This window comes from Myodes glareolus, chromosome 26 (genome assembly GCF_982192425.1).
Source record: "Myodes glareolus chromosome 26, mMyoGla1.1, whole genome shotgun sequence".
NCBI classification, from domain to species: domain Eukaryota; kingdom Metazoa; phylum Chordata; class Mammalia; order Rodentia; family Cricetidae; genus Myodes; species Myodes glareolus.
Window position 1 is genome coordinate 16,569,619 of NC_142051.1, and position 17,767 is coordinate 16,587,385.

General features: G+C 39.1%; 1 protein-coding gene across 2 annotated transcripts in view; it reads left to right on the forward strand.

The window, feature by feature from the left end:
* The window catches only part of Rab21 (RAB21, member RAS oncogene family), a 36,704-nt gene that overhangs the window by 13,372 nt on the left and 5,565 nt on the right, over positions 1–17,767 (forward strand). For both annotated transcript variants that reach the window (XM_048418137.3, XM_048418136.3), the window contains 5 exons: positions 8,712–8,771; positions 9,603–9,710; positions 10,904–10,967; positions 16,873–16,927; positions 17,433–17,521. In XM_048418137.3, the coding sequence (XP_048274094.2) occupies positions 8,712–8,771; positions 9,603–9,710; positions 10,904–10,967; positions 16,873–16,927; positions 17,433–17,521 (376 nt within the window). The remainder of the gene's footprint in view (positions 1–8,711; positions 8,772–9,602; positions 9,711–10,903; positions 10,968–16,872; positions 16,928–17,432; positions 17,522–17,767) is intronic.

The following is a 17,767-nucleotide window of genomic DNA, read 5'->3' on the forward strand; positions in this document are numbered from 1 at the left end:
GGTAGGACTGTTGGTGCCTTTGAAATATTAGCAGCTGTTGCGCCCTGTTCTTATACAGCCTGAATGCTCAGTGACTGTTCTTTATAATGTCTTGTAATATTTTTTCCAGAAACATACATCAATTTAGGGTTTGTTTCTAAGATTGGGGAAATGTTAATCTGAGTATTCCATTGCTGTAACAAATCACGTCCCCACAGATTAATTGTTTACATTAGCCATATATGATTTTAATATTCCTCTCTGTCCTTCTGGCCTTATAAATTTTCCCATCTTGCACACTGGTTTACCTGAGATAAAGTTCTGATTCCTAAAAACTGAATATTTACATCCTGAGAAGGCCAATTTAGATGCCAAGATTCTGATGAAATTATTGTTACATCCACACCTGTGTCCACTAGACTTTTAATGACAATGTCATTTATTCATATTTTTAATTTTGGTCTTTGTTCATTTATAGAAGTTGGCCAAAATACTCAATTTATGGTTTCTCCTTAATTTTTTCTCTCTTTTATAGCTATTCTATTATCCAGAGCAATATGGTTTCTTACAATAGGCATTATGTTCTTTAATTGCTCTGAGAAGGAGTTTCCTCTACGATGGCAGGAAACGACTGAAATGAATTCTCATAGGGGCCTGCGAGAGGCCCCTCATGGAGTTTTCCAACAGTAAAGGATTATCTTGAGTATTCCTCATTGATCTACATTCTTTAGTTCAATGCCCACCTTTGCTACATCTTCTGCATAACCCAGAAGGGAGGGGCATTCTGAATGGGTATTCTTAGAAAAAAACATTGTTTCTAGGAGTGCCCTGTCCACAGTCCCTTTTTAAAAGTGATTTTGTTTGCCACAATTATAACATTTGACATTTTGATTTTTCCTCAAACCTCTGGAAATCACCACTCCTATCCTTGCATCATCATGGTCATGATATTCAGTATTAATGGTATCTCAAATCCATTCCTCTAGAGGTGCTGACCTTGCCTTTAATGGCCTAGTTATCATTTTGCATAGAGAATTGGCATTTTTTTTTAAAGATTTATTAATTTATTATGTATACAGTATTCTCAGTATTTTGTCTGCACGTATGTCTGCAGGCCAGAAGAGGGCGCCAGATCTCATTCCAGATGGTTGTGAGCCACCATGTGGTTGCTGGGAATTGAACTCAAGACCTTTGGAAGAGCAGGCAGCGCTCTTAACCACTGAGCCATCTCTCCAGCCCTTTTTTTTTTTTTTAAAGATTTATTAATTTATTATGTATACAGGAGAATTGGCATTTTCAAAAGCCAAGGATTCAGTTATTTTCTTATCTAGCTTCTGTTTAGTGCTGACGTCAGCCTTTGTAAGGGACCCATAAGCGCTTCCTTTGGGCCCTGTATAACTTTAGTAAATGACTCAGTTTTCTCTCCTGTTTCTCCAATTCTGTCCCAAGCTTTCAAACTGCTGCGTGGCATAGATCCAGGGCGTGGTCATCATATACAGCTTGCTTTTCTATAGTAGCATCATCTCCTGCTCCAAGAATTTGATCTTGGGAGATTTCCCTACCTCTAGCTTTAGTCCATTGTTCAGTGATCTTAGCTTCTTCTCTGAACCACATACTGCTTTGTAATTGTGGACTAGGTTATAAAACACCTTTAACCAATTCTATCCAGTCTTATGGGATAATTCTATTACAAACTGACCACAAATTTAACATTTGCTTTGCAAAAGGTGAATGCACACCATATGAGCTATTGCTTCCCTGAATCTCCTTAAATCTAACATTGGTACAGGAGTCCAGTTAGCTGTAACAGAGCCTCTGCCATTTGACAATTCCTGTAAATTACTGGACATATTAAGGTTGGTTGTTTGAAAACCTTAGACTGTTCCTCTCTATTCTTATAATGCAATGAAGAAATTGGTTCTCCATTAACTTTCTCTGTCTGGATTTGAATACCTCTGTGATCTGTTTTATTGGGTTTTTCTAAGGCCTATACTTAGATTAAGCAATCCTTTTTAGTGATAAGACAAAAACGATAAAGCTAATATTCTTTACAATTAACATTACATAAATCCCATCTAAATTAGATATCCTCATTTTTTCATTCTGTTTTCAAATTGTCTAGCATATTATCATACAGAGACCCAAATCTCTCCATTGTAATGGCTTTTCCCATTTTTTTAAGGTAGAAAAACTCTTTTAAAAAAAATTTCTCACTTAAAGAATTCCTGATTTTCTTACCAAATCTACCGACGATGTTGATGAAAATGTGAAGCTTATTGCTGCTATGTAAAACGGTAAAAGCCTGACTGGATTTCAAGGCAGCTACCTAGTTTGGCAGCAGCCTGAGAAGGGGTTTTGGGGAGAGCCCACAACCCATGGTGGGAAGAGAGAGAGAGAGAGAGAGAGGGCTGAAAAATGCACAGGGGATTGACTGGGAAAAGCTCAAGTGGTGGGGGTAGCGGTGCTGCCTGAAGGCAGAATCAGCCAGTCTAGGGCAGGTGAGTCCTGTGACATTTGGAGCCCAAGGGTGACAGCTTGAGACTGTTTCAGAGAGGCTACAGCAGGAAAATCGTGAACTCTTTCAGAGGCTTGGGAAAAACAAAAAGAAAACCTAGCCGGGTGGGGCTGGAGCCATAGGCAGACAGCTTTTCATGAATTCATATCCCAAATGTTGGGCGCTAATTGTAACAAGAATAATAAAAACCCAGAGGCAGATATTTAGTCCACCACCTGGCCTCTATGGCTGCCTGGTCTGCGTGACTGACTAGTGTGACTGTTTTGGGTTCTGAATCAGGAAGCTTTATTAAAACACAAATAGTACACTACTGTAGTCATTACTTTGTCTTACTTGTTTTCAGATTCTTTGTTGTTTTGAAACTGAGCCTTGGTGTACCGTTAAGGCTAACCTCAAATTTGCAGTCCTGCTTCAGCTTCCTTAGTGCTGGAATTATAGGCATGTGCCATGATATCCTGAAGAAGTAACTGACTTTCCCTGTGATAGCCCACTTGGTACTCTGCATTTGCTATATGTGATTTGTCCTGGCTGAGACCTAACAGGTACCAAAATGTCAATCTCTCTCTAGGAGGAAAAAAGAGAGAGAATGTAAAAATATTGAAGAACCTAGATCACTTTTCTGATAAATACTTTTTATTTGCTCGCTACAGAAGGGTAATTATATAAATTATGTGTTTGATTTCTGCCCTGTCTCAAGTCTGGGAGGTCTACAACTGTATTAGCGATTAGCAAAATAATGTGACTAGTTCTGTGTATAGCATAGTCAGCAGATAGAAACAGGATCATGTTTGTTCTTGATTCAGCACCATGTTTTCAACAGACTGTGTATGCTTCCTGGAAGACTCTGCAGACGACAGTAAAGAGCTGAACACGATTGATAAATTTTGGGAAGGTTTTCGTTTGACATTTTATTTGTTCTTCACCCCCTCCCCAGTAGTCCATCAACCAGAAGTTCATTAACTAGGTTTTGGATAAGATGTGGGGTATAATAGGCACCAGGTAAAAGTAACAATATGAGCTAATAATATTGTTAATTTTTAGTACTCCTAAAGTTCGGGAGATGTAATAGTTGGGGTTAGCAGAGGCTTGGAATATGGAAGGAGCAAGTGGAAAATAAGTCATTACTTAGATTTTTGCAACATTTTTTTTTTTTTTTACCCTGAGAGGATTTAGGGAGGTGAATTGGTATCCAGGAATACTTACTGTCCAAATGGAGGACTGCCAGGTTAAGAAGCATGTGTTTTCTTGGCTAGACAGCTTTGTGCAATGGGAAAGGCGTTATGGAGTCCACCTACTGCTGCATCCGCCTTAATTATCTGACCTGGGCTGAGTCAATGCATTTCTGTAGATCTCAGATTTCTAGCTTTAAAACAGCTCATTATCTGCCTCACAGAGAACTTGAAGGCACAGAGCTTTACACAGTCTATAAGCCAAGCCCCACCCCCAAGCCTAGCACCTTCTGAATTACTATTGTTGAATACTCCTCCCCTTCTAGCAGATGGTGCTTATTGAGAAGTTGCCAGACACGTATAATCCCCTGGAAATGTTCAAAGAAATTGTTTTCAGTATAAGCATGATTTTTTCCATGATTTTTTTATTTTACATATCAACCACACTTTCCCTTCTCTCCTTTACTCTAGTTACTTCCTCCTCTTCATCCACTCTTCCTCCATCTCCATTCAGATGGAGTAAGGCCTCCCATGGGAGTCAACAAGGCATGGCATATCAAGTTGAGGCAGTACCAAGATCCTACTCCCTGCATCAAGACTGAACATTCTTGGGAGGCTCCACCATAAGGAGTAGATTCCATAGAGACAGCTCAATGCGCATGATTCTTAAATCCATGATTGTTTCCTCTTACCTTTGCTACCATAGAGCAGAATTAAGAAATATGCTGCCCCATATTTTACAATCTCAAAGGGGGTTTTAATAATCTGGCCAAATTAAGTGTATGTTTTTGTGAAACTAATTTAAACAGATAAATGTCAGGCCTTTGATTATTTGCTGGTATTCTGATGTTACATTAAACAGGATTTGCTCTTAGAAATACATATATAAAATATTGAAAACTGAGAATGTGGTAAAATGAGCAGGGATTATGTGTCCCCCTCCAGCTCCTGAACTAGCAGTGTCAGTTCAGATGCCAGCCTGGGAGGTACCAAGTCTAGTGGTATAGGTTGTTCTTAGACTGTCTGGACTCTAGCTCTTACTTGATACTTGTGTAACCTTGGGCGAGACACTCCTTGAGTCTTAATAATGTCCATGCCTAAAATATTTGTGTAGTAATTACCTCTGGCTTACAGCATGTTTTGAGAATTAAATAAGTTAACAATTTGAAAAGCTATTAAAATATTGCCCATTTTAATTTAGTCTAAAAAGACTGGATAAAAAAAATGTAACCTAGCTAGTAGAATTCTTATATCCTGAGAAGATAAGTTATAGTGCAAGACAGTATATTCCATGTGTTACAGCTTAGGTTCCCAGAAAGTACAGACTTAAGAAACCCAGTGTGGAATATGTGAACCATATCAAGAGGCACAGGGAAGATAGCATTGCATGCAGAATAATGCCAGTTTACAGGGGAGAGCAAAGGACCTGCTATGAAGCCAGAGTGTCATAGAATTCCCCAGAAAATATGAAGACTAGACTTGGAAGACTTGGGGGCGGGATATTGGCTCGAAGGGAAGAAGCTGTTTCTAAAATTCTAAACCTTAGAGATTGCTGGGCACAGTGGTGTGAGCCTGTAGTCATGGCCTCTGAGGAAGCTAAGACAGGAGGAGCAGATAATGTCAGAAATCAATACTAACCTGTGCAGTATGCTAAAACCCTATCTTTAAACATACACATGCATGCACGCACATATGCACATGCGCACATGGGTTGGAAAGTGGGAAAGCAAATTTGCAGGGAAGAATAATTCATTTAGTTTTATAGATATATTTGATAAAGAATCATAGAATTTGGCTAGGATTCAGAGTTTACATTTCTTCTACAAGGTACTGATATTTAAAAACCATATTGGGAAGGGTTGAAATCAGGTAAATTATATAGCTGGTAAGAAGCAAAGTGAGATTCAAATTAAAAATCATTTTTTTTAGCTTCTGTGCTACAAAGTGGGAGAAATCTTTTATTAATTTGTCTTATATTAATTTGTGGCCTTCTCATTTTTCCAAGGTTTGCTATTTTGCCATTTAAGGTTTTTTTTTTGTTCCTTTTTAATATAATCTGTTTTTTACTTACTATCTGCAGTACTGTAACTTGTCTCTTGGAAGCAGCTATCCCTATGTTAGTCTCAGCTCTGCCATTTATCCTACCTATGGACACCTCAGTCACTGAATTCAAAGGCTGTTCTGGGTTCTGATCTTCCCTGGTGTGCACAGCACACTTGGAGCACACGCTTCTTCTCCTTGTCAGGAATTTGCCATGCTCACCTCTTTGACCTTCTGCATTTTCCTCTCTGCATGCATGTGACTGCTTTGCCACAGCTCTGAACTCTGGTCTCTTCCTTTTAAAAACATGCTAACTAATTCTGGACTCTGGGTATATATTTCCTGTTTGATAAGTTGTTCTGTTTGAGACAGGCTCTCACTGTGTAACCAGGCTAACTTTGAATTGATCCTCCTGCCTCAGCCTTCTCAAGAACCAAGATTACAGGCATGTGCTACCATACCCTATTGTCTTCGTTTATTCTTGATTCTGTCCTATGTCTTCATCGTTTGAGTTCTGTTTGGTTTTGTCTTTGACTTTGTAGTAGGGTTCTGTTTTCCAGTCTGGTCCCATCCTTGATCCAACCTCTAATCCCACAGTCATTCTCTTAAAGGGTCTTAACCCTTTAGTGATTCTCCATGCCCTGGTATGCTTTCTTTGCAGGTGCTTCTTAGGATAGAGACTTCCCTAGGGAAGAAGATGTTTAGTTTTATAAAGAAGAAATTGAGGAGTGAGAGAGAGGGCAAATGATTTAGGGGATGCTCATGTAAGTGCACTTAGCCAGTCGCCTTTCTGACAGAATTGTAAGGTGCTCGTATATATTATGAATATTTAGAAAGCGTTATATACTATTTTCCAGATATACCTGATTTGGGGGGCAGCAAATATTTTTAGGACAGGTTTTATGAAGACCTACAAGGTGGGCTAGGATATGGTTCATTTGGTAGAGTGCCTGCCTACCATGTTTGAAACCTGAGGTTTGATAATAAGCCATGGTGATTGTTGCATACATGTAATCTCTGCACATGGGAGATAGAGTCAGGAGGATCAGGAGTTCAAGGTTATCCTTGTCTACATTGTGAGTTTGAGACCAGCCTGGAATATGTGAGACTTTGTCTCAAAAGAGAAAAAGTGCAAGTTTACAATGCCAAGTTTATACCCTTGGGTTTTTTTTTAAAATTTTTTTAAGATTTATTTGTGCATATGGGTTTTTTTTTTTACTCACATGTATATCTATGTACCACATATACATTCCCGGTGCCCATGGAGGTCAGAAGAGGGCGCCATATCCTTTAGAATGAGAGTTACAGATGGTTATGATCTACTATATGGATGCTGGGCATGTGTTAGCAAGTAGTCCTGATGTGTGCCCTCATCTGCATTACAGAGATCCTCAGTTTAGGGCAGGGTTTGAACCCAGGTCCTCTGCAAGAGCAAAGTGTTCTTAACCACTAGCCATCTCCCCAGCCCCTTCATAGGATCTTTAAAACGCATGTGGTCTCTGGGATTGAATCAGGTTGTGTGCCTTGAAGATAAGCACGTTTGTTTGCTGAGACCGCTCTGAGCCACAAGCTAGGATCTTTTGATTTAGCCCTTGCTCATTTATGTGTTTGTACTCTGGCATTAACTATACCAACTGGAAGCTCCCTTGAGGGTGACCTCATTTGTTTTAGGTTTCAGTGGCTTTGTTTATGGTTAGGAAAAATTCCAGCTACACCTAATGGAGAGATCATTCATTACTTTAACGCTTCCAGGCAAGCACTGAACTTCCTTTCTCAGCATGCCCCTTGTGGTCTACTTGACAGGATCCTCTGTTTCAGTCAGCATAGCAAAAATTCTCTGTACAGTCATTCTCTAGTAGACTAAGCTCCCCTGCAAAGCTTGGGGCCTTGTCCTTTCATTTCTGTGGCAGAGATACGTGTTAAACAGTTGAATTGTAGACACAACCATTTTGAGCAATGTTAGATATCTTAGGAATCTTTTAGATATTCTTTTTAATCAGTAAATAAGTAAATGCTTTAGGGAAAAATTTTTGCCTATACAGAAAGGAAAAAAACATAAAAAGCAGGCACCATTTTCTTTGTATGTTTATGGGTGTTTTATTATTTTTTTAAAATGGGGGGATATGGTGGCAGACACCTTAAATTTGGGAGACAGAAGCAGGAGAATCTTTGTGAGTTCTAGGTCATGGTGAGTTCTAGGTCAGCTAGGACTACCCAGAGAGACTCAAATTTTTTTACAGTATGTGTTTGTGTGTGCTGTGTGCATGCATGTGTGTGTAGCACAATGTTTGTGTGGGAGTCAGAGGACAAATTTGGTTGTCAGTCCTTGACTTTACCTCGTTTTAAGATGATACTTTTGTTGGTGTTTATTGTGTAGGCTAGGCCAGCTAAACAGAAAGGCTGGGATTTTCCTGTTGTTGTATCCCATCTTACTTTAGGTGTGCCTTGATTGTAGACATGCATGTTATTACTTGTGCGTATGTTTAAGTGGATTCTGGGAATGAGAATTCAGGTCATCATGCCAGGTTCTCACATTTGATGAGAAGTACTTTACCCAGGGATGTTTACTGCATCCTCAACTTTTCTTATATTCTTGTAGGGTTTTGGTAACTTGTGTTCATAAAACAAGATATGTTTCCTTAGAATATGCATAATATTTTGTCTTTAATGAAAATAATAGTTGACCATAAATTAAAAATCCAATGATTGCCGGGCGGTGGTGGCGCACGCCTTTAATCCCAGCACTTGGGAGGCAGAGGCAGGTGGATCTCTGTGAGTTCGAGGCCAGCCTGGTCTACAAGAGCTAGTTCCAGGACAGGCACCAAAAACTACAGAGAAACCCTGTCTCAAAAATCAAAAAAAAAAAAAATCAATAAAAATCCAATGATTGCCTTTTCTGCCAGACAATCTAAGGTTGACATGAAGATGATTCATTCGTTAATGGATAGTTAGGGTAAAGGACATTATTTTATATGAAACATTTTTAACATATATTTCTCTTATTTTAGGCATCTTTCTTAACAAAGAAGTTAAATATTGGTGGGAAAAGAGTAAACCTTGCCATATGGGTAAGTATTCAGAAATATTCTTTTTATTTGTTTTGAGACAGGGTCTCACTATGCCACTCTGGTTGTCCTAAATTCACTCTGTAGACCATGCTGACCCCAAATTCACAGAGATCCACCTACCCCTGCCTCTTGAATGCTGAGTTAAAGGTGCATCACTATGCCTGGCGTTAGAAATCCTCTAATTAACCGATTGGAGGAACAGGAATTTGGATTTCAGAGTTTGTTTTTTAAAAGTAAATAAGTGAGCTAGTTAGCCAAAGCTATTTCCTTAATTAAAAGGTTCCTAAAATCTAGTTAAGAATTATATTTGGGGGCTGGAGAGATGGCTCAACAGTTAAGAGCACTGATTGCTCTTCCAGAGGACCCAGGTTCAACTCCCAGCACCCACATGGCACCTCACAACTGTGTGAAGATCCAGTTCCAAGGGATCTGACACCTTCACACCAATGCACATTAAAAATAAAGTTAAATAAACCATAAGAAATATTTTTAAAAAAATAATTATATTTGGAATACTGCTTTCTATCTACATATTGCTGTTATAAGTTTTTCATTTGCAGCAAGGATAGAGTTGATGGGGCAGCCTGCCTGTAATCTGAGCTGCTGTTTTAGTGGGAATGGGAGATCTCAGGAGGAGCAGTATAACAGTACAGCATCACATGACATTTAGACATTTGGAGTTTCTTTAACTTGTTTTGTTTCTTTTAGTGCTGTTTTTGGAGTTATCTGTGACTTTATGCCCTCCATTCCAATTAATTAAAAGTTCACTGTAGTTAAAATAGCAGCCATGTGCTTTTTCTTTTGATCTAATAAGCATTTATTCTTTATTAGGATACAGCAGGTCAAGAGAGATTCCATGCATTGGGTCCAATTTACTACCGCGATTCGAACGGAGCTATTTTAGTTTATGATATAACGGATGAGGATTCTTTTCAGAAGGTATTCTTTCATAGATGACTTAATTAGAAGAACCACACTGGTTTTATGTGTATTTGTTTTTGGTCTCTATTAATATGTTTGCGTTCACCAATGACTAGTTTTTAAACAGTAAAGCATACATAAGTAAGCATAAATGGTGACCATTATTTATCAAAATATTTAGTTCATATTGAAGATATACATTTACCATTCTATCATATATTTCTCATGTGAAATCAACTAAGTTGAGGTGTACTGAGAGAATTGTGGTTTATTATAAGATTAAAATAATTACCTTTGCTTTTATAATAATTAATAGACAGTTCTTCTGCATTCTTTTTTTTTTATTTTTTTTTATTTTTTTCTTCTGCATTCTTGTAGAGAATAACAGTGCAGAACATTCATTTTATAGATCCAGATACACAGTAAATGCTCACCCCAAAATAATGAAATTTTTCTAACTTATGAATGTGTATTTTTTTTAATGGAGGGTATATATATTTCATGAGATTTGATTACATTAAATTAAATTTACTGTAAAAATTGAAAGCAGGTGTCCTGGTCTGTTCCTTATCATGTTGTCTGAGTATAATCCCATTATTGTATTATAATATCTAAAAGATTGGTGTCAGTAATTCCAGTTCTGTTCAGCTGTGTCCAGGGCTGAGCTTCTTCTTTAGTGGACAATTATCCTATACTAGACATTTACACCATGGGATGACAAAAATCTTGAGACTGTGGGAGAATGCTGCTGCCTTCCTCTTGGTAGAGGCCAGGAATTTCACTACACAGTCACATAATTAGACACAACCAGCCTCATGACGAAGGGATATTTCAGCCACAATACCAGTGCCAACTGAAAACTTTTGTCAGATAATAAATAGCAAACATTTATTTTGCCGTGCACACTTTTTTAGTACCCTTACACTTATTTTTCTCCTTCAGTCTTTAACAAAAAGTGTCTAATAGGAATCAGCTGGGACTTGATCAAAAATCCTATGGTCATACCTTCCTAAATCCAAAGTGACTCTGTTACTCTGTACCAGAGCTGTACTTGACAAAATTTTGTTCTGGCAAATAGCTTTGCTTGGATGTCTGAAAAATATGTAAAACTTTGTAGTCGGAGGTGTGTTTTTGTACACCCACAGGCTTTGGGTGTTGTGGGACTAACTCCAGCAGGATTTGTTGTCACGTTTGCTCTTTTGTGTACACAGGTAAAAAACTGGGTCAAAGAACTAAGGAAAATGTTGGGAAATGAAATCTGTTTGTGTATAGTTGGTAAGTATTGGTCCTTTCTCTCCTGGTTAAGGACAAAATAAATAAATAATTGTTTTGGCTTTTTTTTTTTAAAGGGATAGCAGGACCAAAGAATTATGACATTTTAGTGTTTCTCTTTTAGACTTGGGGTTGACTTTTACAGCAGACTCAAGCCCTACATTTCAAGAGATACCCCTAGGACCTAGTGAGGTCCCAGGCTTGCTTCATCTTTTCTTTTACCTTTTCACCAGAAGTTTTAGCTCTTTAAAAAAAGAAAAGGAAAAGTATAAGAACTGCTTTAAGTGAGCCAGTGTTCTTGTGTGTCCACTTAATTGTACACATTTTTTTTTTTTTTTAAATTGAGAATAGACTGACTTCAAAAACATAGGTAGTTCATGATTCTGGAGTGGTAAAATAAAAGACCTCTAAGACCAGTCTTAGACTTTAGACTTTCTCTTCAGGTCCCTTTTTTAAATATATATATATATATAATTTAACAGTTACTGAATGGGGAGCATATATTAGAAATAGTGATGCATATGTAGTAGGCACCATTATAAAATCCTTATAACCCTGAGGGCTTTACAGGGAAGTGGGGTCCTGGACATTACAGGGGAATCGCAGGGAAATGGGGTCCTGGATATACCTATATACTTACCTGGCATCAAACAGCTGCCAAAGATGATGCTGGCTTTTGCTTTTGTGGCTGATAATGATAACACCGAGCTTGGAGAAACCAGAATAGTTTGTTTTTGTACTTTTTTCTGTAGTTTTTCTTAGTGTGTGTGTTTGTGTGTGTGTGTAAGTGACCAGACCAGGCATAGTGGCAAAAACCTTTTTTTCTTAACTTTTTATTTTTAAAAATATCTGTCTATGGACATTTGGCTGCATGTATGTCTGTGCACCATATGCTTGCCTGGCATCCATGAAGTAAGAACATGTCTTCAGATCCCATAGAACTAGAGTTACAGGTGGTTGTGAGCCACCACGTGGTTGTTGGAAAGTGAACACAAGTTCTCTGGAAGAATAGCAAGTGCTCTTAAGCACTGAACCATCTCTCCAACTCTGAAGCCAGGATAATTTAGTAGAGGAAAAAGTGGTGGTTATTTTGGAAATTGAAGCAATGGAATGATCTGCATGGGAAAATACTGCTCTTAGCTCTAGGAATTTATTCATAACTGGAATTTACCATTCATACATATTATTACCTTTAGATGGGTAACTGTATGGTCTCCTACCAAAGTATGAGTTCTAGGGAAGAGAGTAGAGAAATGATTTGCTCCTTTTTAGTTTACATATGAGGAATTAGTCAAGCAGGGATCCCTGAGACAGGAACACTAGAGTAATAGATCACATAGGAATTTGAGGACAAAGTTTTAGCTAGTTGTGAATGAGATCTGTATGGCTTTGTGTAGTACAGGGGGCTACCATATTTAGAGTGATCACAGTAGGTAAATAACTGAAGATTAATTTTTTATGATGTTTTGTTATCTCTCTGAAGAGCAGAATTATTTACATATATGTGGAAAGTTAAAGAAGTTGAGTAATCTTTATATAACATAGTTTATTAATGGGGAACATGAAATACAAGTTTTCCTATCTCCTGGCAAGTTTGACATGAACTTTAGAACAATTTTAAGAACTCATTTACCGTATTCCTGCATTTTCTTGTCCTCAGGATGACCTGGAGAGCGTGGAAGGGCTAAGAAGCGGTCAGGAGGGTTCCTTCTTCCGGGTATATTAGAGCAGGTGTTCGTGGACTAGGTGTTGGTTAACTTGTCCCCCACCCTCCTCACCCTCCCAGGAGGTTTCTTGTTCCAGCGGTTTCTTGTTTTAGTCTAGGCTGTGCTGTCCTTGCGGCGCTATGTCTGACCTGACATAGTGGAAGAATCCCACCTACTCCATCTCATTACTCTTCACAAAGACTTCCGCTGTGTTCTTCTTCCAGTTCGCCTCCTCTTATGCCTGTAACCTATGCTTACTGTTTAGGCTTTCTGAGACTAAGTCTAGCTGTATAGCCCAGACTTGCTTTGAACTTAGCATGATCCTTCTGCTTTGGCCTCCTGACGGCCAGCATTGCCGGTGTGCACCTCCACTTTTTTAAGAGAACAAGAGAACTCTTTGTTTTCAAGTTTGTGTCTGCTTTAAGGGCTAGCATATCCTGTAGTGAGGTTCACTGTGGTGCTCTCCTGTGTGCATGTCATTGTACTGTGTTCTGTTTATCCCTCTGCTTTATGGCCTTGCCCACCCTGCCCCTGGTGGTCATGTCCTTGCTACTCTCCCACATACAGGTAGTCCCCACTTGTTCTTTTATGTCATATATAGTTACTTTCTCATTTGTCTCCTTAGCTTGTAACTTGAGATCTTCTTTCTCATTCATTGTCTTTTAATTCTGTTTTATTGCCCTGTCTATTTGGGGTTCTAAATACTTCTTGAATTTGGAAGTCCATTTCATAAGATTTTTGAAATTTTCTTCTGTAATGTTATTGGTGAGTTAGTAGAGAGAGAAAGTGTGTGTTGGGGAGAGTGGAGGATATGGAGCAGACAGTGGTGGGGCAGTGTGCCAGTAATGATAAATGAATGAGCCAAAATAGATGACTTGTACAGAAGGGAATAGAAAAGTGTTTAGAGGGCTGGAGAGATGGCTCAGCAGTTAAGAGCATTGCCTGCTCTTCCAAAGGTCCTTAGTTCAATTCCCAGCAACCACATGGTGACTAACAACCATCTGTAATGAGGTCTGGTGCCCTCCCTCTTCTGGCCTGTAGGCACACATGCAGACAAAATATTATATACATAATAAACAAACAAACAAAGAAAAGCGTTTAGAAATATGATAGCAAAAGTACTGCTTATGATGTAATAAACAGAGGACCAGGAGAGATGGCTTAGTGGTTAAGAGTACTTAACGGCTCTTGCTAATGGCCTCTGACCTGTGGGCACCTGCCACCTGCACACACACACACTGTACATAAACTAATACAGGCACATATATAATAAATAATTAAATCTTTTTAAAAGATGTAATAAAGCAAGACAGTGGTGGTGCAGCACTTGGGAGGCAGAGGCAGGCGGATCTCTGTGAGTTTGAGGCCAGGCTGGTCTACAGAGCAAGTGCCAGGATAAAGCTCCAAAGCTACAGAGAAACCTGTCTTGAAAAAACAAAAAAATAATAATAATAAAAGAGAAAGGTACGAACTGATAAATGTTGGAGCAGCTTCTTTCTTAGCTCTCAAAAAGTAAAGAATTTCACTTATGTAGGGAGGAAGGGCTTGAGCTTGCATGCTCTTGCCTCTCCTCTGTTTGTGCTGCTGTTGAGCCAGTGCTTAACAAGTGTCTGACGTTGTGGTGCTGATGCCAACCAGCCTAGTCTCTGTGTACGATGGCCCTCAGCTAACAACACTTAGCTTTGCATTCTGAGGGTTGGTCAGGAGCTCTTGACTCTCTAGCACATAGTTCCCAGGGCTCTCTTAGTTAAGAGTTGTCCCCAAGTGTGTGGAGATCATAGGAAGCAACTACATCACTCGGATGTGCAAAGTCTGAGGACCTGTGCATCCATTCTTAAGTACCACTGCTCTGCTGGCTTCAGTTCTCAGAGTATAGCAGTAGCTGAGGATGGGTGACTCCGGAGGCTGCTCTACTCACCACCCTTAGGCTAGGGCCTGTGATACTGCCAGGTTAATCTCGGTACATGAGATGGATTCTGAGAAGTTTTCTTCTTGGCATGAGCCTCCTGCCATGGGTACTGGTCAGCATCTGACCCTTTTTTCTGCATTGCCTTCTAGGGCTCCCTTGCTGTGGGATCATTGCAGATTAAATTAGCTCCTCTATCTTGTATCTTGTGGTTGTTGCCCGTTCTCAGGGTAGCTCATTATCAGACAGGTTCTCTCAAAATGATGCCTGACCCTTGCTCTCTGAGTCATGCGTTGTGGCAATGAGGTACTTCTCCACTGCTGTTTGCTTTTCCCGAGGAATCACAGACTCACTGTACTCCACAACTGTTCTTGATGTGTTCAAGGGCTGCTGGCTCGTCATGAGGTACAATGCTAGACTCCCAGGAATGCAGGAGTTATAGGGTTAGCCCTAAACGTGCCCAGCTCAAGGCTTCCATATTTTAACAGTCATGTCAGCTCATGCTTCTTTTTTATAGATTATAACTAACAAAAGCTTTATCTCCTTTTTAGAAGTATTGTTCAGTCATGTTTTCCCAAGTTTTTTCTAAAATAATAGTTATTTAAATATGTGTGTGTGTATGTATTACATAAAACACACGCATATGTAGAGAGAGACAGAAAGACAAAGACACTCATTATGTAGCTTTGCCTAACCTGGACCTCAGAGATCTGTCTCCGTCTGCCTTCTAAGTTCTGGGATTAAAGGTATATGCCACAACGTCTGGCTAGGTTTATTTTTATAATTTTTAATTCTGTGTGTGTTGGGGGCAGGCATTATGTACACGTGAGTGCAGGTACCCATGAAGGCCCCAGGCTCTCCCCCTCCTGGAGGTAGAATTACAGTTAGTTGTGAACCTACGTGGGGGCAAGAAGCGAACTCAGGTCCTCTGGAAGAGCAATGTGCCCTCTTAACCACTGAGCCATCTCTCCAGCCCTGTAATGAAATGTTATAGGAGACACCTGACACCAGGTGGTGCTGCTTGTATTTGTAGGATAAACGGCCTGCTGTATCTGGTTACTGTTCAGTATACTGGCTATAATATTTGATTGAATTTTATTGGCAGACCACAATGTAGAAAGTGAAATTAATGTAGTACTCACTGCTGAGTATATCTGTTCAGAGAATGGGACTCAAAGCTGAGTCAGCTGGAGCTCTTTGGCTTTACTATTTACCCTCTCACACTCTCATCCATGGGCAGTGCAGGAAGATGGTCTGTTGCAGCTGTCAGCAATTAAGAGCTCAGGTTGTTTGAGGTCTTCAGTATAGAGCACCTCTTGACTTGCATTTCTTTTTTATGAACATTTCATCTTTCATTGGGTGCTTTGCTCATTACTTTATAAGGTTTATTTATTCTGTCTAAAAGTTAAAAAGAAAGAACTGAAACCATTTGATTAAAGCGTGCTTCCTTCGGCTGCCCCCTCCCCCAATCTGTTTGTTGTTTCTCTGACCTTTACTCTGTATCCACCCAGGTCATCTTCTGTCCAGTACTCAATAAAGAGTCTGCTTTTCACAGTATCTTGGTTCTGTTTGCTTCTCAGAAAAATCTTAGCGTAGCTCCATTATTTAAGAAAGACTAAACTTATTTTGAGTAATTTCAAATCTATGTGACATGTATATATTAAGTTCTGAAAGGTCACTAAAATTGTTTCATAAACAATGTACTTAGTCTCTGGTGGAGGGGTACTTAAAAATTCATACATTAAAAATTTTCCTTTAGTTCAGGTCATCAAGGAAGAGTTCCCTTTTAGTGCCCAAGATGCAAACTTGCTATATTTTAGTAATTCAAGAGTTATACTTAATTATTGATTGGTTAAAGTTGATTGGGGAATAGAGAATTTTAAATTGGGAGTATGGGCGGAAGAGGAGAAGATGGAAGGGGAGAAGGGAGGAAGGAAGGGAAGTGGGGAAAATGTATAGCTCAATTAAAAACAAAGTATAAAAAAAGGGGAAAATGTCTATATACCTTAATAAAACATCTTCATACTTCCTAATGAATCTTAGCCCCTGCTGTCCCTGTATCCAAGAGCAATGCCCTTCTCCTTGGAAGAGAGCAGGCTGACCTGTTGCAGGCGGTGAGACACAGGTCTGATGGTCATGAACAGCCCTCACATCTTTGTGATTAAGACATTTAGAAACCTGAGGGGGGTTCCTGTCATTTTTTTTAAATAATTAGTTACAATTATATATTTATTATTGTCTAATTGTATTAAAAATAAATCATTATTAAGATCAGTGTTTCCTTTCTTCACGTTAGGTAATAAAATAGACTTGGAAAAGGAGAGACATGTTTCCATCCAAGAAGCAGAGTCGTAAGTGTCATGTTCCCTCGTTCCCATTGCTCCTCAGCAACGCCACCTGCTTCCTGTGGGCTTTGACAGTTAGCTTTGACCCCTCAGAGTGTGCACACAAACTGTCACAGTTTGCCTTGGTGGACTGAACTCTTGTTCTCAGGAAGCGTATTTGCACTGTGAGATGCTGAACATCTGGCAAGAGCAGATATTCCTCTCTCCATTTCTCTTTTGATTTCACTGAAATTGAAAGACTGGTGTGAGAACTGGCTATCAAGATTAAATGGTCGGAGGTCACAAAAACCAAACATTTCAGTTCCAGGTTACTGTATCAAATTTTTTTATGTTCTGTTTTTTTTTCCCTTAATTTGGTTCAATATATGGAGAAATCAAATACCTAAATAATCTTAATGTAACAAAAATTGGTTAAGTTAGAGTCAAAAAGGTAAACTTAGTCACTAAAATTGCAATTGTTGAAAGCTTCAAGGGCTTTATGTCAGTGACTGATATTTTTTTCTTTTTTAAGGTACGCAGATTCTGTGGGAGCAAAACATTATCATACTTCCGCTAAACAAAACAAAGGAATTGAGGAGCTCTTCCTTGACCTCTGTAAAAGTACGTATGCTGTCATCACTATGTTTACAAGTGACTTTTACAAACAGTTATTATTGTTTCTGGCCAGGAGTTGGGGCACACACCTTTAATCCCAGCACTCTAAAGGCTGAGGCAGGTGGATCTGAGTTTGAGGTTAACCTGGTCCAGACCCTGACTCCAAAAAAAAAAAAGTATTGTTAATTTTTCTGAAATAATATTTTACCCATTTCTGCAATGAAAGCAGGAAAGCTTTTAGGCCTATCTGTA